General features: G+C 49.3%; 1 protein-coding gene across 1 annotated transcript; it reads right to left on the reverse strand.

Moving 5' to 3' along the window:
* Nucleotides 1–13: 13 nt before the first annotated feature.
* On the reverse strand, nt 14–21,619 carry clasp2 (cytoplasmic linker associated protein 2). The gene is made up of 43 exons (XM_085900248.1): nt 20,834–21,619; nt 19,042–19,120; nt 18,321–18,424; nt 17,769–17,860; nt 16,903–16,978; nt 16,223–16,320; nt 14,966–15,036; nt 12,141–12,272; nt 11,871–11,944; nt 11,691–11,783; nt 11,462–11,607; nt 11,263–11,398; nt 11,122–11,192; nt 10,998–11,057; nt 10,443–10,520; nt 10,192–10,359; nt 10,073–10,113; nt 9,684–9,845; nt 8,933–9,034; nt 8,782–8,808; nt 7,939–7,965; nt 7,362–7,535; nt 7,109–7,153; nt 6,378–6,485; nt 6,142–6,204; nt 5,629–5,735; nt 5,529–5,552; nt 5,147–5,302; nt 4,984–5,075; nt 4,838–4,901; nt 4,198–4,257; nt 3,997–3,999; nt 3,727–3,890; nt 3,574–3,652; nt 2,661–2,804; nt 2,440–2,583; nt 2,258–2,364; nt 1,859–2,181; nt 1,566–1,759; nt 1,338–1,466; nt 1,013–1,219; nt 817–933; nt 14–714 (listed from the first exon to the last, which is right to left on the reverse strand). The coding sequence occupies exons 1-43, from the start codon at nt 21,029–21,031 to the stop codon at nt 637–639; spliced, it is 4,617 nt and encodes a 1,538-aa protein (XP_085756374.1). The 5' UTR covers nt 21,032–21,619; the 3' UTR covers nt 14–636.
* Between the last annotated feature and the right edge of the window lie 417 nt (nt 21,620–22,036).

A 22,036-nucleotide genomic window follows, 5' to 3' on the forward strand; every position in this document is an offset into this window, starting at 1 on the left:
GAACAAAACGATCATCTGTACAAGTTCTTTATTGTGTTGTAAGCACGGCTTTGGAAATACACAGAACGTGGGTGGAGAGGACGCAAAGCGGAATAAAAGACAAGAGACAAACTAAAAGGTTACATGACTGCATAAAGACAAAGTGACATGTTTGATTCTGTAAAAGAAGAAAAAAAATAATCTAAAAGAGTAAAGAGAGCCAGGCTGGGACACGGGGGAAAAAAAAAAAGTGAAAAATAAGAAAATGTGCACACCCCCATGAAGGACTATTTGGAATATTTCTTTTTTTATATATAAGACACATATCCACATTGTCATCATTCTGAAAGGGGCGGACATTTTGTTCACATTCGTTTAAAAAAAAAAAAAAAAATTAGGACTGGGATAAAAGAACGCAAAAAATAAACAATAAACGGCGAGTCATGCATAGCCAAGCACGTCAGCTTGTGTACCGCTTATGACTTTTGTCTTTTCTGCCGGTCAGCACCTTTTGGACTCAATCCTAATCAAAATAAAAAGTGAGCTTCAATTGGTCAATTAAGCCAATGAGGAGGTGGGAAAGGGACGGACGTTTATTTCATCATCCTTGAGTGACAGGCGTTTCCAACTGTATACCACAGGAGGGCGCCATTTTCACTATAGGCCATCTGATGGCGGTTCGCTGCCGCTGGAGCCCGATTGGGCGCGCTTGATGTACAGGTTCAGCAGCTTCAACTGAAAGTGCAAAAGAAGAAAAAAAAAAAAAAAAATTTGTCAACAAAAAGACTTTGATTTGATGAACAACTCGAGTCTCATCTTCTCGGTTTCCCGTCTCACCTTGCTGCTGGAGAGCTGGCTGAGGTGCGGCTTGAGGTCCTCGCCGATGACGGCGTAGATGGCCACCAAACAGAAGACGCAGGCCTTCCTCACGCTGCTCTCCGAGTTGTCGTAACCCTGTTGAGCACACACCATCGCGTGATTGTGTTTGGACGCATTTTCTTTTTGAACAAATATTCCGCCGTTCCCTCGTCACCTGTATGAGTCCCGGCACGATCTCGGGGAGCAGTCCTCCGAGGCCGTCGCGGGGGATCCTTTCCACTACTTTGGTCTGCATTTTAATAGCAGCCAGGTTGATGGGGTAGTCGGCCGACTGGATGATGGGGCACAGGACCTTGATGCACTGCTCGGGGCTGATGGACAGCGCCAACATGGCCGCCGTCTCCTCGGCCGCCCGTGCCACCTGTACCGACACACCAATGACAATGTCTGTACAATATGCAGGCATATCCAAATTTAGACTTGCGGGGGCGGGCACACAAACGGGGGGGGGGGGGGTCCTCGATATACGGTTCCTTTACCTCCTTGTGTGGATCTTTGTGTGCCTCCAGAGCCTTCATGATGGTTAACTCAGCGTAGTTCTTGAACCTCCACGGCTGCTTGCTGAGAATCTCCCGCAGGACTCGCAGAGCCAGCGTGCGGATCACAGGCTGGAGGGGGATTACGGATCATTTCTCAGGGTTAGCGCCAGATCATTTGATCTTTGGCAAACCAAACGCAATCTGGTCAAAAACGGCGCTGGGCCGTACCTCTCTGTCGCTCATGGTCTCCAGGAGCAGCAGGAGTATGGTCTTGAAGTGCTCGTCCCAGACTTGCAGCGTGTTGTCATGGATGAGTTTGAGCAGCTCGCTTAGCGCCGCCTTGCGCTCCTCCACACGCTCGTTGTGATTAGACAGCTCCTTCAGCAAGTCGCCCATCAGCTCTGATTGGTCTAAGTTGCCTTCTGCCGACAAGCAAAACCAAAATCAATGTATGTAAACACTTTCCGGGATCGGAATGCTTACATTTAATCCAGCGTCCAATTAAGTGAAATTCTTTCTACCCCTTTTACCGTCCGTGAGCCGCTCCGTGTCATCCACGCTGCCGTCTTTGCGGCCGGGCTTGTACGGAGAGTCTGAGAGGAGCTTGCGGGCACCCCGGGGGCTAGAGGAGAGCAGGGGCGTGTTGAGGAGAGAGGTTTTGTTGTCCAGAGCCGTGCGTCCGCCGTCGACGGGGCCGTCCACGCCGGCGCTGCCGCCCTCCTGGAGCTGGTCATTCATGTCTTCTTGGCTGCGCACGCTGAAGTTCTGGATGGCTTCGGTGACGCCCTTCAAAGAGCTGTAGATGTCCTCCGAGTTCATGTTCTCCGTGTCGTAGTCGAATGCACTGCCGACCGACCGCCACGCGAGCAAAAAGTCATATTCGCTGCTTCGGAGAAGCGGATGCGAGATGTGCGTGTTACCTTGGTGAGGGGGTGTTCTGCGAGGTGTTGGTGGGGGACGTCACCGGGCTGGACCAACTGGCTGGAGAGCGAGGGGTGTGTCGGGTCAGCGGACTACCTATCGTGGCCTGGGGGGAGGTAACGGACCTACGTCAGATTTGTGACGTAGCGAAGGCCGGGCCGGACGCGGCACGACGTCGCACCTGGGCCACGTTGCCCGTGTTCTTCAGGTGGTTCTGGAGCAACTTGGTGGCTCCGTCCTGGAAGGTCTTGGGCAGGGCTGCCAGCAGCATGGTGAACTCGGGCGTGTTGAGCTGGAAGAGGGCGATCAGTACCGCCTGGGCCGCCTGCGACGCCACAAACACGCGTCACGTATGACAGGGGCGGCGGCGCAAAACTTCCCGAGCCGGAGAGTCCCGGGCACCTTTCTGACATCCGAGCTCTTGGGGTCGGTGGTCCAAGTGATAATGCGCGAGACGGCCAGCCGAGTCTCGCTGGAGTTGACAAAGTCGGGAGCTTCCATCTGCAGCGTCAGGGTCTCGATGTACCGCAGAATGGCCACCTTCACCTGCCGCGAAACATCACAATGACGCAAACATTTTAGCTTACGAGGCCCCGCTGCGACATGAAATCACGTTCGACCACGGCGGCGGCTCTGAAAATCAAAGACACGGTCTGACAAAAATTACTTCAATAGAAATCAAACGTGGAGTTAGCGTTTCATGTTTTGCAACATGACTCACCGACACACAATGGGGGAGGAAAAAAAAAAAAAAAAAAAGAAAAGTCAACTTCATGTTTCTTAAGTGTACTAGGAAGGCCACACGTGTGCCCCCTTTAATGATTTCGGCGCGGCACACTGTTGCTCCCCCCCGGAGCGCACTGACCTGGCAGGAGCGACTCCAGGCGGCGGCCTGCTCGTCTAGCGAGCAGGCGTGGCGCCGCGCCCTGGGGGGGAACAATTTTACCCCGGACCCTCCCCCGCCGCGCCCGCAACACGAGCTCCGCACAGGCTTCAGAGAGAAAGAGGAGAAGCACGGCATCAAGTCAGTGAGGAGGGAGGGAAGGAAGGAGGGAGGGAGGGAAGGAAGGAAGGGGAGGAAGAGAGGGCGCCGTGTTCTGTCTGTGCCAGGTGGACACTTTCAATATACTGAGGTTGAAAGTTAATACAGAGCACTCTTATTTTCTCATCACTTTTCTCAAAACACGTATGTCAATTAATATGCCGAGTGAGAAACGTAGCAAGAAAAGGCGGAGGTGCAAATGTTATACCTGAAAGAACTTCCTTACAGAGAGTTTGCGACAAGTTACCGCCAGCAGACATCCTAGTGGATTACCTTGAGGTTGGGGGTCTGCGTTTGGTCCACGGTGAACCTCATGAGGATGGTGAACTGGAGGTCGTTGGGGAAGGACTCTCTGCGGGGATAAGATGCTTTCAAATAAGCGTCGTGGTGCTAATTAATGTGTGTGTGTGTTTTTTCTCCACGAACCTCGTCACGTCCAGCGCCTTCTGGACCTTGGCTTGCACCGAGCCCAGCAGGTCGGCGCCCATCTTCTTCAGCAGCTGGGTGAGCAACACGAACAACCAGTCCTGAAGGTCGTCCTTGTGGACCAGGATGAAGTCCACCAAGGTCTCCAGGAACATGCTGAAAACCTAAACAAACGCACAGTTAAGATGATGTTCTTTTCTCCATCGTGGAAACCAGTACTCAGTCGCCATTGAATCTGAAGAACATCATTAGGAGAACAAACACACTTACTCTCTGTGGAGGCCCGGGGAGCGACCGCAACAGCATGGATGAGAAACACAAAAGACACACCGCTTAGAATTCAAGAGAGTCAACCTTGCAGACTCAAACGTCTGGAAATGGGACGCTTTGCACGAGGGGAAATGCCAAGGAACCACAGTCACACAAAAAAAAAAATGGCAGAATGAGATGGGAAGGGGTGGGATGCGGTACCTTGAAGGAAGCTGAGCTTATACCGGATTCTGCCGTGCCGTACACCCTGCCGGAGTCTCGCTGAAATTCATTGAAATCATCAAAAGGTCAAAAAAAAAAAATCCAAAGGGGCAAAAAAAAAGGGAGGCAGGGCAGGAAAAGGGACCCATGCAAGTTAGAGGGAGCGCAGTGAAGCTGGTTAAAAAAAGAAATTAAATAAAAGCAGCCTAAGTTGTTCTCTACAATTTTGAAAAAAGGATGTGGCCAGCGACGGTCCGTCCAGTGAGGTCACGCGCACACTCAGGCGTGGCATGCCGTTACAAGAAGTCTTCATGCCGGTTTGTGTGTTTATGTGCGCGTCATGCATCCTTGGTGATTAAACCGCCTCTTCTTCTATGGGTCAAATTGACCCGGAGTTTGAAAGTGGCAAAATAATATTTACTAAACACAAAAGTCTCAGGACGTTCTAAGCCTCAAACACCAGTTGTGAAGGTTGCCGTTCCGAAACGGGAAGGGTGGGCTGCTGCCGTGGTCTCCTCATTTTTTTTAGGGAGGGGGGAGGCAGAATCCGGTACAGTGAAGAATGGCGGGAGGAAAAAAAAAAAATGACGTGACGATTGCGTGTTTGCGACATGCGCACCGCATGCAAAGCATCCTTTACCTTGCTGTGCGGGTCGGCAAACATGCGAGTGAAGATCTCACACAGCCTCTTCAGCTCCACGCGGCTGCAAATTAAAATCGATCAGAAAAAAAAATGGAGGAATGTTGAAGTTGATGGTTCCGGTGCCACGATATTATTGTGCGCACCTGAGGGTGCGCTGATTTTTCAGGAGGGCCTGGAGGCCCAGTAGACCTTCCTTCCTTTCGGACCAGTTGGCACTGGCGCAACGGTTCAGCACCTGGACAGTCCACAAATATCAGACGGAACGCTCGTTTGAATTTCGACGCTCTTCCGTATGCGCAAACGAACCTCGGCTACGTCTTCCGTCTGCCTCATGTAGGTAGGGATGGCGCCGCCGTTCCTGGAGCTGTAGGATCGCTCCGAGCAGGCGCTGGACGCGTCGCTGTTGGCGTCGTCGTCCGAATACATGCTGTAGTTCTCGTAGCGCCGCCGCGCCGGCTTCTTCTGCGAAAAATACAAATGCGACAAATGAAGCTGGGTGACCTCACGCTGCTAATAAACCTCTATCAGAAATAACCTTCCAACTCCCTCGGGAAAAAACAAAAATGACCGCCAAGAAGTCAAGTACTTATAGCGGTCTTCTGAGTAGTAAACGCACACACACACACACACACGACAAGGCAAGACCAGACAGGACTAAAAGTACAAGGCAGGGGAAAAAGAGGCTGACCTTAGATCGTATGTCTCCCAACAGCTGACAGCATTGAACAAGAGGTAGAGGCAGGGTTAGTTTCCACGCACACAGGCAAGCAAGATTCTGGCTTTCCTACCAGGGCGTCCGCCAGTGCCTCTTCCACGTCCGAGCCGGTGTTGAGGACCCTCATGCCGCTGACTGAGGACGAAAGACGGCTGGATTGACCCATGCCGAAGCTGGAACCTATTTAGAAGGCAGATGAGAGGAAGATGAGTTAAAAAAAAAAACAGGAGCGACTGAGGAAGAAGGGCTCGCATGCTTTGGATAAAAAAAAAAAAAAAAAAAGGCGTCGAGGACAACTCATCCATGATCAAACTGTAAGTTGATGTTGTGATTGGTTAGATGACGTTTCAGGACAAAAAGCGAAAACGGGACACTGCTTGTAAACATGATGGGAAGGAAACATGCGATTCCGCTGGAAGGCGCTGCCATCCTAAATGCAAAAAAAAAAAAATGAACCCAAAAAAAACAAGAGGCAAGAAGAGGGAAAACAGAAAAGTAAGAGTAGCAACCAAAAGAAAAAGATGTGAAATCAAGGCTGACCGCTTGCTTGCGGTACGGAAAACAAGTGCAAGTACTCAGCCTTCACCTGCCGCCCCGAAAGCGTCGGGTGTGTGGAGAGCTCCCGTGGAGCGAGAGTAGCTCCGTGTGGCTGCAACCCAGATTCAAACGCACACACACACAATTTACATTAGCCCCCACTGCGCTGCTCCATGCTAACGGCGTTGAGCGGGAAAAAAAAAAAAACGTGCAAGTGATTTGGGTTGTTTTGCTGTCAATCCTCCGGGGGCGGGCAATCGAGGGGGGGCGGCTACCGCTACTCACCGAGGGGTGTGAAGGAGCGTACGGGGCTGGTGTCCCGGCTGCTTTCTCTGCTGGCCTCTCGGCTGCAGCCCTGACTCATACTGGGCCGGGGGATGCGGCTGCCCCGGGCTGAGCCGAGGGGGAAATCGAGAGTGCGGCAAAAAAGAGGGAGATGAGTGTGAAAGACAAAGAGAGAGACAGAAAGAGAGGACAAATGTGAGGGAAAAAAAGGAGGCGGAGGAGAATGTGACACACATGAAGGAAAGGAATGTGAGCACGTCTCAATTTTCAGAGAGATCAGACTAGCAATACCAAGGAAGGATTTGCTTCAAGCTTGTAATGACATCGCTTTTGTCCCTTTTTTTGATTCGCTATTGATCTCCGGAAAAGTTTTCCGTGCTCACATTGAAGAACACGTTCATCCTGCATAATTGCTTCTGGCCGTCGCGAACGGGGACAAAGGAAGTGAGATGAATTGTGGTGATGGCGGCAAGGAAGAAAGGGAGGAGGGAGAGAGGGAGGGAGGGAGGGAGCGAGTGCTTGATTGCACCTCAGTGGATGTCCAGCCAGTCGGTTAATTGTCGGTTTAATCGCAGAGATGGAGATGAAGCGACGTCGAGCGGAAGGCTCGTTCGTTAAAAACGGAGACGCGAGGATCATGCGGCCGCGTCGCGACGTTAAGAGATTGAATCGAGATGGCGGAGAACAAGGCTGAGACGGTGAGCGAGGCGGTTCCGGGGGTACAGCCTTACCTCCTCTGCTGGCGCCGTTGTAGACGGAACTCAAGCTGGAGGGAGCTGGTGAAGCGGGAGGTGGTAAGAGAAAGGAGGGCAGACAGGGAGCGGGAGGGTGTGCAAACTTTTGAGATCCCAGAAAGGACAGATTTGACTTGAGGTTTTAGGTTGAAAAATGCTCACGCCGGGGATACAACGACCATCTTAGCTTAAAAGGTCATTTTATGACACGAAGCGTACGAATAAAAAAAGAATCGTTTCTGGCACTTACCGACTGACAAGCGGGTGGGGGAAGAATCTCTGGAACAGCCCTGGCTTCGAGGGATGCGGCTCCTCCTGCGCCCGTCCCCGGCGGTCCCTGGCAGCACCCGGTGGGCCGACGAGCTCATGGTGCTGAGCGCCGTGGTGGTCAGGACGCGGCCGGGCGAGCCGCTGCGGCTTCCCGCTTTGGGAAGAAAGGACATCGAGTTAGGTGAAAGCCAACCAAATCGATAATATCGATAGTAATGTGCCCATCACGCCATGAGTGCAAGCTAACTTTTTCGTCAGCCTGGAAAACAGACAAATGAGGACGGTTGCCACACAGACACACACACACACACACACACACACATACACACACAAGGCATTCCGCCACTAATTTGGACTGCTGTTTTGGTTAGCAACAAGAAGTGGATTCTTAAAGCACCTGGTGAATAATGTTTCACTTTTGCCACCCCGATTTGCCCAGTGGTAAGTGGCGCACCCCAGCATGCATTGGCCGGGTAGTGAGGAAGATGACGAGCTTGAGGTGACTATCAGTGCTTGGTAGAAAAAGTGGCTAATAATGACAACAAGGAGGCTCTTACCACCGGCGGGGGTAGCAGACTGAGATCCTGATCCGCGGAAGGGGGCGAGGGAGGGGAAGGGGGGGGGGGACAGCAGATTAAACTAAGGTGAATGATGAGATTGGAACACAAGATGGGAAATGCTCAGAACGCGCCTCCGTGGTACGGTTGAATTTCATAAGAATAACAATGAGGAGGCCACGAAATGGTAGAGCTGGATGGGAGGAGGAGGGCGAGTGCTGCGTGTCGGGACATCGAAGCGAAGCTGGTCCACAGGATGAGAAAAAAAACAACAAAAAAAAAACTTGTACATGCACGATGAGCGGACGGTCCGGTTGGTCCATTTGGCTAGCTGGCTAAAGCTGCTCGGAGAGTTTGGAACTATGTTTGTGTGTTCCGCACCGAAGCTCGGTGGTGAAACATTACATGCAAAAAAACACGCACAAACAGAGTGGAACCTCTAAAGCGAAATGCGCAAAAAAAAAAAAAAAAAAAATATATATATAATAATAATCTACACGCTGTGGTTAACCTATTACAAAAATTCTCAAAATAGCCAGAAGCAAACATGAATGTAGAAAATATATATATTTTTTAAATGAGATAAAAAAAATAAAAAAAAACATGTCATAATTGACATCTACTTTATTCAAATAAAAAAAAATATTGTGGGTAACTATTAAAATTAGTTTCTTATGGGACCTCAGAGGTTCCACTAAATTAATAATAAAAAAAAAAAGATATACACTCTTGTTTGCACAATACCACTTGAATGAGAGCTTAGCGTGTGGGCAACTATTCCCACACACAGCAAGACACACACATTTTGACATTGTGTATCCGACACCCACTCTCACAAAATACCTGGTGTGCAATCGGATTCGTCGGAACCTGAAGGCACAAAAACATGGCCGCTGCCGTGAGGCTGACAGGTACAAAAAGTGACCCCACCAAAAACACACACACGCTGCCACTTTCACACTTTGAGAGATGCGCCGTGACGGAAGTGACGTACGTTGCGACTGGGAGACCATTTTAGTGCGGCTGCGTCCCCTCGAGTCCACCTGGGCGGAGACGCTGCTGGCGGTGGTCAAGGGCTGCTTGGTACGCACGCGACCTGCAAAGAGGCAACACGCTTAAATCACACACGTGCCAACATGGACAGATTAAGCTTAGCGTTAGCACGAATGGAATGACTAACGTGACGAACGGCGTTTCCGAGCCCCCGTTTGTAATTCAAGTCAATGGTGTGAATTAGGACGCGAGTGTGAATAATTAACAGCAGGCGGCGCTGTGCAGCCACACAAAGGGAGTTTGAGTGGGTGAAGGGAAGAAGAGGCGGAAGGAGAAAGAGATGATCTTACCATCCGTTTTATCAGAGGCATCATCTTTAGAGGAGCGAGGGAGGAGGATGGAAAAGAAACGGGGAAAGGAGGAAGAATTGGGGGAAAAAAAAAAAAAGTGAACGCAAGGGAGAAAAAAAAACATGAAAGGAATGAAAGCCCAAAAGAGGGAAGAGAAAGGAGAAGTGCGAGTTAGTAACTTTGGTGGAGATCGTGTCATAGATGTTCAAACATGCACTGAAACACTGAAATCTGAATTTTAGCGAGTCGGGAGCAGGAATGCACGAATGATTCCAACCGCGTGGCATGCAAAGCACAAGTGTCAGGAAATGGAGGAAACGACAGCAAACGAGGGAGGAGCCCTCGTGTCTTCCTCCGGCTGCTCTCCGATTGGCCGCCGCCTTGATTGACAGCCGCCCTTACCCAGTGAGGCGTAGGAGCCGGGGGGCAAGCGGCTGGGCCCCTTTGGCGTCGGCGCCGCGTGCCGCTGCTTGGCCACGGCGGCGGCGTTCACGTCCACGTCGCTGCGGGAGCGCTGCAGGGAGGCCGCTGATAACGACCCGCTGCCTTTTGAACCCGCACAGACTGTTGGGGTGCCGGCCGGGGTGGGGAGGGGAGCAGTGGGGCGGGGGAAAGGTCATGACAAAAAAAAAAAAAAATCCAAATACGTGCAGGAATCACCGTACAAAAATAAATAGATGGGATGTAAAAGAGTGTGACAATGAAAGGGATGATGTTCTCCATATGTGTGTGTGTGTGTGTGTGTGTGTGTTACGTGTGTGTCGCATCTGCGTACGTGCGTGTGGACTCACCTCGCCCCGGAGTTGCCGACCATTTCGAAGACAGTGGCCGACTGCGCGAGCAAGAGAGTATTCATTTTAAGCAAGCGTCAAATATTTTTGTATCATTTCAAATGTATTTTCTGCTTTACTTGAGGCTCTCCTGCGAGGACGACGAGGAGCGGTCGCTCTGAGGCAGCGAGGCCACGCTGCCCGAGCTTTTCAGGCCCGACTGTAGGGTGCGCTGGTACGACGACTCCAGAGAGTTGTAAAGCGCGTCCGCCTCGCCCGGGAAGTGGTTCCTCAGGCCCCAGTACGCCCTGAAGCAGAAGCGGGTAAAGAGACGATGACATGATGAGGACTCGGGTTTCCTCGGACCAAAACATTTCCGAGCGTGGCTTACTTGCGGGCTTCGACGCGCGCCTCTGAGTCGGCGTCTCGAATTCCCTTCTTGATGCTTTCCACTAAAACAGCCGTGTGCCTGCAATGGAGGGTTGGGAGTTAATTATATCAAAAGAATCCTGCTTATAATATAGCAAAGTACAAATTTTCCTAATCCTAAAAACACTAATAAAAACTAAATATTAGACGCAAAGTACATTCAATAAAGAAAATATAAATAAATATACATAAATACATATAGCAAAGTAAAAATTTTCCAAATCCTAAAAACACTAATAAAAACAAAATATTAGACGCAAAGTACACTCAATAAAGAAAATATAAATAAATATACATAAATACATATAGCAAAGTAAAAATTTTCCAAATCCTAAAAACACTAATAAAAACAAAATATTAGACGCAAAGTACATTCAATAAAGAAAATATAAATAAATATACATAAAATAAATAAATATATATATAAAAAAATATTTAAAAATATATAGGAACAAGAGACAGGTGTGTGAGCTGGCGAGGTGTCCCAAAACATTTGCCCATGTGACGCCCCGCTCACCTCTCTAGCGAATGCGTCTGCCACTCTTGCAGCAGAAGGTCCAAGAAGTCATAACAGCGCCTGGTGAGCACCATTTTGGATTAGGCTCAAGTCATTTTGGGCGAGTACCTCGACGTGGTCTCACCTCCGAACGGCCACCGACTTGGACGTGCAGTTACTGGTGATCAAGGGGATCAGTCGCGGGACGTGAGTGTGCTAGAACAAACGGGCGACAATTTTAGAAGCGGTTTTATATTTTTGGAGTGTCTTTTTCTATTTGGTGTACCTTTATAATGATGCGAATGGCTGACACGCCAGAGGTGGCCATGACTTTGGCACAATTGGGGATGAGGTTGAAGAGGACGGGGACGATGGCTTCGGCGCCGTGGTCAAATTTGTTACCCAGCACGGAAGAAAGATGTCTACGCGTGCGGACGCCATTGTTAGATTTTGCGGATAACATAGAACAGGTGAGTGAGACCTACGCCACGGTCATGCAGGCCTCCCGGACCACTTGGGATCGGAGATCCTTCGCTGAGAGCTTGAAGGCGCCGTCCAAGAGGCGGAGGTGCTGGTAGAAGCAGTCGTAGGAGGTGGCGCCGGCCACCAGCAGGGAGCGGATCTTCTTCATCTGATGACATGAAAATTGAACACCTTCAAAAACGACCCCCAGAATATACGTGGGGCGGGCAAACGACGCCGGCGATTCCTTACGGCGTTGGCCCGCTGGTCCCAGTCGTGCTTGTCATCGGAGCAGATCTCCCGGATATTGTTGAGGTTGTCCTCCAGATCTCTGCTGGAGTAGATCTAAAAGAAGAGTTTGGTTTAACAATCAAAAACCCGAACGAGGGCTACAAGGTTTTTTTTTCTTCTTTTGAGAAGATGTCAATGTACCTGGACAGTTGGGACATCTGTGAAGGCTTTGACAAAGTTGTCTTCGTCCATGGCCCCGGCGGTTTCTTTGGACCCTGCAATGTTAGCATGTTAGCATTTTGGTAAGCGTTCAAGAGGAATAATCTTTAGTAATTTATGGCATGTTAGTATTTGATCAATTCTATATGGGCACAATAATTACATGGAAGAAGAACGGTTGAAAGGCGCTTGACTGTTTTCCAAGTCAAGCTAATAAAAGCATCGTATTTCAAAAAGGAGCGGCATGCTAACCTAGCTTTCCGGTAGCACTGGGGCGTCGGGCCGCCGCCGGCTCAGCAGTCTTCTTCGGGACTTTGGGGACTTTGAAGCCCGCGGATGACGAGCGGTTCCCATCCACACTGTCGTCATCGTCGAAACTTCGATCTGCGGGGACGGCAAAAAGCGCTTAGTTTGTCTTTTTGCATATTCATGCATATCAATACTAAAAATCGATGGCTCCATTTTGACAATGACACGATTGTAACACAGACGATGACGGTTATCAGGCTAGCTGTGATCATGAAGATGGAGGACGACAAACGCGCCGAAGACGAAAGCACCTTTGCTCATTCATTAGCTGACCTGCACATGAAAACCTCAAAAGAGCAAGCAAACAACGCCCGGGTCCGCCTCCACTCACAGTCACAGATGCGCTGACAGATCAGTTTCCTCATTCTGGAGGGAGGTGGGCACGCCGCCGGGTGCCCCCTCTTCTGCCGTACCCTCGCGTCACAAAAACCGCCGGGCTAACGGCGACGCGGCCCCCCAAAAAGAGAAGCCCTCCGCCCCAGCGAGCACCGGCATTTTCTTTCCCTCCTCTCGCCGAGCTCTCCCGGTCCCCTCCCTTCGCTCTCGGCTAGCGTTTGAACAGCCAATGGGACGAGAGGTGACATCATCTCGTTGCAGCCAGTGCGGAGGCAGCACACGCGAACGCACGCAGGGAATTTTAACAGGGTTTCTGTCAGTTTCTATTTAAGCTAACCTCATTAGCATTGACAGCACACAACAGGCGACAGACTCGACGTAAGATTTGAGGGGAGGGTCGTTTAGTAACAAATAGAGTGACACAATTATGTGGGTGCTCATTTTTTTTGTATGTATTTTTTGTTAAAAAAAATAAATGTTTACTGGCTTTTTTCCTCACATCAGACCCTCGTCCGCAATTGTTGACAAAGGGCGAAGAAAAAAAAAAAAAGACAGGAAATGAGGGGGTGGTAAGGATGAGCAAGGACCAGGCAACAAGCACACACACACGGTTGCCGTGGCGACGTGTGCGAGATCACAGTGAAACTAATAAGCGGCTGCGATCACAAGGATGCGTTGTTCTGAAAGACCCAAAATGGATGCATTGCAATCAACACGAGAAGAAAAATAGCATCGTCTGCTCGCTCCTGACAAAACATGAGCCTGGATTCATAGTGACAGACAGACAGATATCATTTGAGGGCGACGGGGAATAAAGCGTAATATTCAGAGCACAGATTTCCCCTGGCAACCCGCCCGGCCTTGGAAACGGGGTCACGCTTTCCGTTCGCAGCGCTGCCGAGGCATTGGAGCACAATGAGATTGTCTGCAAATGTGTGTGTGTGTGCTGTGGACGCAAAGTAAGCGAAGTCAGTGTCAACATCAAAAGTAAGCAGGCCAGGAAAGATGCAAGGCGACAAATGTGTTTGGCTTGTATGCCTTTTTTTTTTGTGTGTGTGGCCTGACAGCTACCATTTCAGAAAAAAGAAAACGCAAGACTGACTTTTTCTGAATCCTGACAATCAAGCTGTTTTCCAGAAAGCGATTTAAGGTTTAAAGGCGGCGATAAAATCCGAAGGTTTTATAGCATGGTAATTTATATTGTGACGATTACTGCTTTTATTTTTGACAAAAATTGTGGTTAGCTTCTGATTTTTTTCCCCCAAAGATCCGTCAAATCTATCAATCTTTCATGGAAGATGATAAATAATATTCAACTCATGCGCAGATGCATTGGCAGAGATCGTGCAAAAGGAAGCGTCACGGAAAAAAATCCTTTTTCTTTTCACACAACGCGGCACAATCGTAATCATATAAATATGGCACCGCTTTAGTGGTGAGCTTAAGCGGATTTTTGTGTAAAAGCGCACGATGGCCGTCTTTTGTCCGGGTGCCAGCGACAACGCAGCCGGCTGGGATTAACCAAGACGCGCTTACGGCGGCCATCTTTTCCCAAAAGCCACGGCTGGAGCTTTCTGGAATCCGGCCCTCCTCGTGCCCTCCTTCCCTTCGGCATCCGTCATGCTGAATGGGGACGAGGAGGCGACAGGCTGGAGAGGCGGCGACCCGACTGACTGATCGGCTAAGTGACGAGATCTCGGTCAACTTCTTTTCCCGAAGAGGGCGATGACGGCGTTCTCTCGTCGGGTTTTACGGGCCCGGCTCGATACCTCGACGAAGTACAGTACTGCTGTATTCTAACGATTTGGACGCATGTGCCGGTTAATACCTGAGCGAGCCACGCAGCTGCCCGAGTTCAAAGTAAACACACTCTGCCTGCCCCCCCACCCCCCGTCCAGTTGCCACCGGCGACGGCATCTTCAAAAACAGCCTCTGCGAGTAAACAAGCCGACGGCTGCGATATAGACGCCGACAACTCCGGAACGTGGATGTAATTCATACGAGCGGGTTATATTCGGCGCGGACGGCGAACAAATTTGACGTTTGAAATACGTAGAAGTAACAAAAAAAAAAAAAAAAAAAAGACCGAAGATTGTTGTGTTAATAATATACAAAAAAAAAAAAATCAAATACTAGTGAATAAATCAAAACTATAAAATAAAAATTGAACTTGGATTCTATTTATACTTGGACAAAGGAAAGGTCACGCACTGTACTGCTGCGCACACACACACACAAAACCATTAATCCTGTTAGGTCCGATTACATGGCAGTTGGGCGACACAATCACAAGAGCACATTGTCAAGCCCCCCACACAGAGACACACACACACACACACACCCACATGACAAGAGGAAAATCTCCCTGACATGACATGACTCAACAAGATGGTGGGCGTCGCCCAGCCAAGTAAATAAAATGAGACACTGACCGTGACTGGGGCTGAGAGCCATGTTGCCCGAATTCAGAGCTTCATCAAAGCGAGCGAAGATGGTCTGCAACCTGGCGCGAGAAGAGAAAGAAGGTTAAGCCCGGGGTTGCCGACGAGCTCCGTTTGTTATTCTTGCTTCTTTTTGGCGTTCGCCGCAGCACGTGAGCGTCTCCCGTGGTGGGTGTGTCGACAACACAAGATGGACGGCGCCCCGCCGGCTCGCACATGTATGACAAAAATAGAAACACAACACGCCCGGGGGCTGAGGCGCGCTCGTCTCACCGCTTGTGTTCCGACGCGCCAAATGGATTCCGCCTCCTTGCGTTTGCATATTCAATTGCCAAACAAGAGGACGGGCTCCCGATTTCCCCCCCGTCGGTTGCCGAGCCGGTGACTCGCTCCGTTCTTCAGCTCTTTGTATCCAACATGGTGCAGTGGCTCTCCGAAGGGAGGGGGGAAGCGAGGGGAGGGGGGGGGGGGGGGGGGCGAAGCGTACACGCAACAAAGCACCACCTACTGTTCTACATACGTTCTGGATGTGTCAATCACGCCGGGGGGGGTGCGCACAGTCAAGCCAAGGTTTGTGCGTGCGATAAGCAGCCAGCAGATCGCCTTACCCTTTACATAACCTCCCCAAACACACGCGCACACACAGAGGGGGGAGGGGCTGGAGGAGCCATGTGTGTGTCTCGCCTCACCCCGTGTCCCTTCTTCACGTTTGCCTCATCCCGAAAATCACATTTACAGACAGCCTAACGGTGATCCATGTCTGCGGCAAACTTGGCAGTCAAGCAGCAGTTTGGCAGATGTGAACAAGTTCTCATAATGAGCCCCGCCCCCATTCTCCCGCCCCCCCCAAACGAGCATGGACAACTCCCGATTCCAACGCAAGCTCAAAATGCAATATGCAGTGTCCTCGTTCTTGGCTTGATCTGATGCAAAGCTTTTCAAGTTGATACGTGATAGCGTCAGCGGGACTTCAACTCGGCATGAGTTGAGAGTTGACACTGTTTGTCTTTGCACTTTTTCTGTGTCGTTTGGTTTTTTTTTTTCTCTCCGTGTAAGCAGGGTGACTAAAGGACACATGTCACCCCTTGCCCACCCCGCCCTTTCCTCCAACCCGACCAGCGACAGTCAGCATTGTGCTCGGGACAAAAAGCGTCTCTGTGAAGGGCAGAGTGGCGCATGGCATGGCCTGGGACCGAGCGAACAGTTCGTGATCGCTCGCTTGTGTGTGCGTGTGAGAAAACAACTGACCGCGCGGCAGGCAGTCCTCTCTTCGCCAAGTCGGCTCGTACCCTCTCGCCGACGTGCCGGTAGATATCCACTATGGTTGTGGTGGAGGCCTCTCGTACCTGCACGGAGCAATTCAGAGCGGTTAGCGTTGGCGAGCGTACGTGCTGGTGAATACTTTGCTAACCAAAACAGGAGGCCTGCAGAGCTTGGGAGAGAGTCATTGAAATGAAACGAGGAAGTTGTCAAAGTTTCAAGATGACGCCCATAATACTTGAGATCTTTTTGGTCAAGAGTTAAAAAAAAAAAAATGTTTAGTCGACAAAAAAGCGTGTACGGTATGATTGTGAGGTTTGTACATGACCTTCATTAGGTTTGTTTGTGTCACTTGCAATCTTTTTTTTTTTTTTAGTCTTGCATTCTTAAGTGCACTTGTGAGGAAAACACATTAGAAAAAACAAACCCTGCAGGGAACCTTTAACTGGTTTTATTGCACGGCTGCGATTGGACGGCTGGATGTCGTTGCGAAGGGGCAAGTGGGGGGGGGGCGTCCACGACGCTGATTGGTAGGGACAGAGCGCGGGTGGATTATCACCGGGTAGATGACGGCAGCAGATTTCAGCTTTGGGGCTAAAAGGACTGACTAAAAGTAAACAAAAAAAAGCGCATCTCGATGCTAATAACGCTCATCATGTTGCTCTGACCTGAGGGTTCTGGTCTGCCGTTAGAGTGCACAGATGAGGAACGATCTTGCTCAGGCTCAACGTCTGGGCGCCATACCTGCGACAAACACACACACATTGGCGATGTTGGAAATGAAAACATTCTCACATTTTTCCATTTCAATATTTATTATTATATTTTGAAATGACATTGGCATATTTTGACCTATTTATTTCTAAGTATTTGTCATCAGGTGGTATAAACCCATCGAGTGATTTACGGCCCAGGTGCTCGCTGGACAGCTAGCACGACGGCGCAATCCATTAGCATAAAGGCGCTAGCGTCGGCGCCTCTACTCGACTAGGCCGCTGTGTTCCATCTGTGAGGTGACACAGTTAGTGAGAAACATCTGCAAAGCGTTTCTCTCTGCTCTACATTGAGCGCCAAAGAAAAAAAAAACTCTTTTCTTTGTGAAGCACCCATGACTCGTTCGCCGCCGTCTGCCAATGATGACTGGCGAGGCGCAGCAGCTCGAGTAACGCAGGGCAGCGGATCATGTGGCGGCGCTTAGCGTGAGTAGCTGAGATACAAACGACAAGAGATGGTGAGAATATGCTGCCTCAGCAAGTTTTTGCCTTTGTGGTCAAAGCGTCTCTAAGAGGAGGAGGGGCTGGTGATGTTATGTTTGGCAATTTAAGCCAGAAGATCGTATAAGGACTCCAGTGGTTGTTAATAGGCGGCAGACTTTTGGAGAATGGATTTTTTTTTTTGTAGAAACTAAAAAGATTCATCCCAGAGTGCCACAATACACGAGGCCACGGAACATGACATACTTTCAACACAACTTTGTGACAAACACATCAGGTTATTCGTCCCAAGAAGTGATTAAAATAAAAACGCTACTTACGAGCTGAGCGTGGCACTGAGGCAAAGGCAGAGTCCTTCTCGGCTGCGGAAGTTCTTGTGTTTGAAGGCGGGCACCAGTCTTTCCCAAACGTACTGCAGGGACAGTGAGAGCACAATAAGCAAAAAATTGTGGCCGGCCTCTGAGAAGATTAAGAGAGCGGCCGCACATTGGTGACAATTGCCAGCGCATATGGTCAAGAGATGCAAACTACTGTGACGCTACCAGGGGAGGCCAAAAGAGGGCGTTAGAGCACTCGGTGAAGATTTTTTTTTTTTTTTTTAAATATATATATATATATATATATATATATTACCCAAATTATTTTTCTGAAGATCATAAAATATAACAGCTAAATGTAACAAATGACCAACACTGTCGTAATATTCAAATGTCTTCTAAAATAGATTTTAATCCACCATTCGGTCACTTTTTACCCAATATATTCAGTTAGTGGTCGGAATATGTTGTTGATTTAAATGATTTACAGCTTCTGCAAATGAGTCAGTCGGAGCGTTCGTCTTCATGTGGGCGCTTGCCGAACGGGAGCTTTACCATGGGCGAGGCCGACTGCTCCATGCAGCGAAGGATAAGCGCTTGGCTGTTCTCCCGGACCTGGTCCTTGCTGTCCCCCAGTCGGTCCACCAGAGCTGGCAGGACTGCGAGAGGAAAAACAATGAGTGTCCCCAAGTGGACATCTTGCAGATGACAGTCAGTAGGCGTGTTGTGAAGGGAGACGACGTCATCCCTGCTTTTGCTGTCCATGTGCTTGCATAACAGTGAGTTGTCATGACAACAAAGACAAATAATGAGCGCTTTAAAAGCCTCGTTGTGTTGCGTCACGGGCTTAAAAGGCGCATACTCCGATTGTTTAATCGCTTCTTTTTCAGCCAATGTCAGTAAAAGGAACCCGGCAAACGTTTTTCAAGATCAATACGATGCACTTAGTTGCACCGGATGATGTCAACCTCTTAGTGTGCCAAGCCGGTGTTTGGGAGCGGTTGCGGAGAGACGAAGGACAGGGGGGGGAGGGAGGTGTCAAGCTTTTGAGAAAACAGAAATAAAAGTGACGCGGCGGAACGAGTGTTTATGACAGGCGCCGGGGGTGGCCGACACAGACGGCGAGGACATCTTGACAGGCACTGACAGCAAAAGTCCACGAATGCCACATTGTTGTGATCGAAACGAAACGAGACCCAAAGACTTTTCCCATTTGGGATGTTAACTTGATTGTGTGAATTAAATGACACGGATTTGGGCGGAGTGGCTCGCTTACCTGTGCCCAGGTGACCCCGAAAGCGCTCGCCGAGGCGGTCCACGAAAGCAGAGCAGATGTCGATGCCCAACAGCGCCACCTGTCAAAAAAAAAAAAACAACAGAAAAAAAACTCATTGGTGAACATTCAAGCCATTTATTTAAAATCAGCCACATGTGGAGGAGGGGCCGAGTAGGGGGGGGGGGGGGGTTGCTCTCCCATCTGGCGTGGCGCAGTCGACTTTTTCCACCATTGCACTTTTTTTATGGGGATCCCATCCGCATACACGGAGCGGAATGCTTGTCTTGGCATTGCGTGAGCCATCGTGACTCTAAAAACTTCAGCGGGCTGAAAGCAGAAACCCCTAGCCTATTTTAGTCAAAAGCCCCTCTGAAGCAGGTAAGCGGGCCGACCTCCGCCGAGAGGAATCCGGCCGGCCGTGTTGATGAGGTTTGCAGTCCAAATATTTACACACACAATCTGTCGTGATTAAAAAAAAAAACTTGAGGAATGCTGGAATATTCTGTCGGGAATCAATGGCCTCTTTGTACAGGCGACGCACGTCGGCTTAGTTTGCTAATTGGTGAGCAGAATTTGAGTCTGGGGGGGGGGGGGGTCCACACAAAAAGTCCAGAGAGACCACTTTGTGTTATAATCGTACGAATGTTTGCCAGCTTGCGTAATCCGATTCCATCGTGACGTAAAACAACAGCTGCTCAACAAAACCATAATGCTCTCACTTGCTTTATTAGCTTTATTAGCATGATAGCAAGATTAGCGACTGTTTCATGGAGACTGGCGTTGTCACATGTGGAAAGTGACCTTGCATCCCAACACGGATCGGCCCCGGGTGCAAACACGGGCTCTCACGCCATCTTGACAGCCAGAGGTGACAGTCGCCTCGTCCTCCGATAAATGTCCAATCCGCCCTCGACACTTTTCATCGCCTCTCGTGTTTTTAGCCGAATCTGCGGTTACTGTCGAGTCTTAGATGGAAGGCGTGTCCAACAGCTGGAGTGACGAATTATGTATTCTCTCACCAGAAGCTGTACGACACGATTTTTCCACTGGAACGCTTTGTTGAACAAAAACACAAGTTCTCATTTTGAACCATTTTTCATTTCCTCAAATGTCTTCTTGCGCTTCCTCCCAACTTGGAGCTAAAAAGTCAAAAGACTAAATGTGATTTCCATTTGTCAACATGAACGTTTTACCCATTGAAAATAATCTTTGTTTGTCCGATGACCCCGTGAAACATTGCTCGAAGCAAATCAGTGCAGATGTCGTGTATCCAGTTAAAACGAGATTGGGGAATGTTTTGACTGGCGGTCATGATGGGAGTGTTGATTCTGGCAAAATGATTCATTTTCCAGTTTTTGGTTTTTTTCCACTTGATATGGCACACAACGTGGATGCCGAGTCAGCATCAAGAGGGACACAGAAAGCGCCGGGAGTACGGCTGGGATGGAGTTCTTCCATGACACCTCCCCCATCCTATACAGGGGGGGGGGGGGGGTCTGCATCCTGACAATGGGTTCCGTCAAAAGCATGAAATCATGTTTAATTCATGCCACTAATGGAAAATGAGACCCCAGTGAACAATGTTTGTCCAAAACAGGAAGCATAGCACTGTTTTTCTTTCCAGCAATGAGTGATGAGAGGAGCATGTGATGCACTGGGGGGGGATGAAATGCTTTATAAGGACTGGGCCACTTTCCTATTACAAAAATCCCCTTAATTGTGTTGGTTTTGATAGTGATGTAAGAAAAATAATGTACTCTGGATCAAAGTTAGACGCTTTTTTTCCTTTTACCTTGAAATTGCTGGAGTTGACCCAACCGGTGAGCTCGTCGACGGTCTTGTCGAGCCGGGCTTTGTCCTGCTCCACATCAGGCGAGCGAGAAGGGTCGCTCAGGTAGTCGACGAGGTCCTGGCCGACCTGCAACCGGCGGGTGACATCCTTCTGCAGCACCTGCTGGTAGAAGTAGTCCATATTGTCGCGGTCCTCCATCTCGAGGGATTTGGACGTGGTTTAAAAAAAAAAAAAAAAAACGTCAGCTGGAAAGAAGACCCCTAGTCGGTTAATATAGTCCTGCAGATGTGTCGGTGGTCTACGCGGTGAGGACTGCTCTGTCTTGGATGTTTGCGACCATCAATTAGTCCGTCGCGAGCTCTTGTTGACAACTTGGCTTCGGAGTCATCCCTGTGTCTCCTTCCAATAAAAACCTTACATAGAAGATCACAAAACCTTTACCAGACACCCCGAGATATTCAAAACCTCTGCAAAACGTGTGCAAAGTCGGTGTTTTTCAAAAATCCTTGCGCGAAAACATCAACTAGCAGCCGGCTAATTCGGCTAGCTTCGGGCCTTTAGCGTCAGGGATTCCCACTTAGTCGCAAAAAGGAGGCTGTAAAAGTATCCACAAAAGCCCCTACGCTGGGTCTTTTAGGTCGGGGAAGTTTTCGCTTCTCTCCGACGGGGAATGAACGTGAGCCAACGTTGTTTCGGGCCGCGCAGAAGCTGTGGCTGTGCGCCGCCGGGAAACAAGCGCATTTATGCCGATGGACGTCTGCCGCCGAGCGGTCCTCTTCGGTTAGGTAGTAAGCTAACCGACGGGGTCCTTGGACGCCGCACAGCTGCCCGGCACGATGCCTGAAGTAAATGTTGTACAGAGAGCTGCTTCAATAGTTAAACCAAACAACATAAAGGGAATTCCTGGTTCTTTGATATAAATACTGAAAGTAATTTGTTTTGTGGAGCATCAATGTTAAATTGAGGAACTAAATTATTGTGATGGCGTGTCAACAATCTGGGTGGATCGTTGCTGCCGTCTATTGGTCATTTGCCAATATGACAGCTTGGCTCACCGCAATTTTTGTATTAGTTGGTATATTTAAAATCGAGACAGGTTATGTGTGAATTTACTCAATCTGTAAAATGAAAATAATATGTAACACATTTGAAAACTATTCATATCATCACTATTTTATTATTTACCTGATTATAATCAATTTT

The sequence above is a fragment of the Syngnathus leptorhynchus genome, chromosome 20 (assembly GCF_054491065.1).
Source record: "Syngnathus leptorhynchus isolate UIUO chromosome 20, UIUO_Slep, whole genome shotgun sequence".
Taxonomy (NCBI): Eukaryota; Metazoa; Chordata; class Actinopteri; order Syngnathiformes; family Syngnathidae; genus Syngnathus; species Syngnathus leptorhynchus.

Excerpts from the sequence above, each read along its gene's own strand:
- clasp2 (XM_085900248.1), bottom strand. The coding sequence starts at position 21,031 with ATGGAGGACCGCGACAATATGGACTACTTCTACCAGCAGGTGCTGCAG. Across the intron at positions 19,121-20,833 it reads TCAACTCCAGCAATTTCAAG|GTGGCGCTGTTGGGCATCGA; the intron begins GTAAAAGGAAAA and ends TTTTTTTGACAG. Across the intron at positions 12,273-14,965 it reads GGCTCTCAGCCCCAGTCACG|ATCGAAGTTTCGACGATGAC; the intron begins GTCAGTGTCTCA and ends CCGTCCCCGCAG.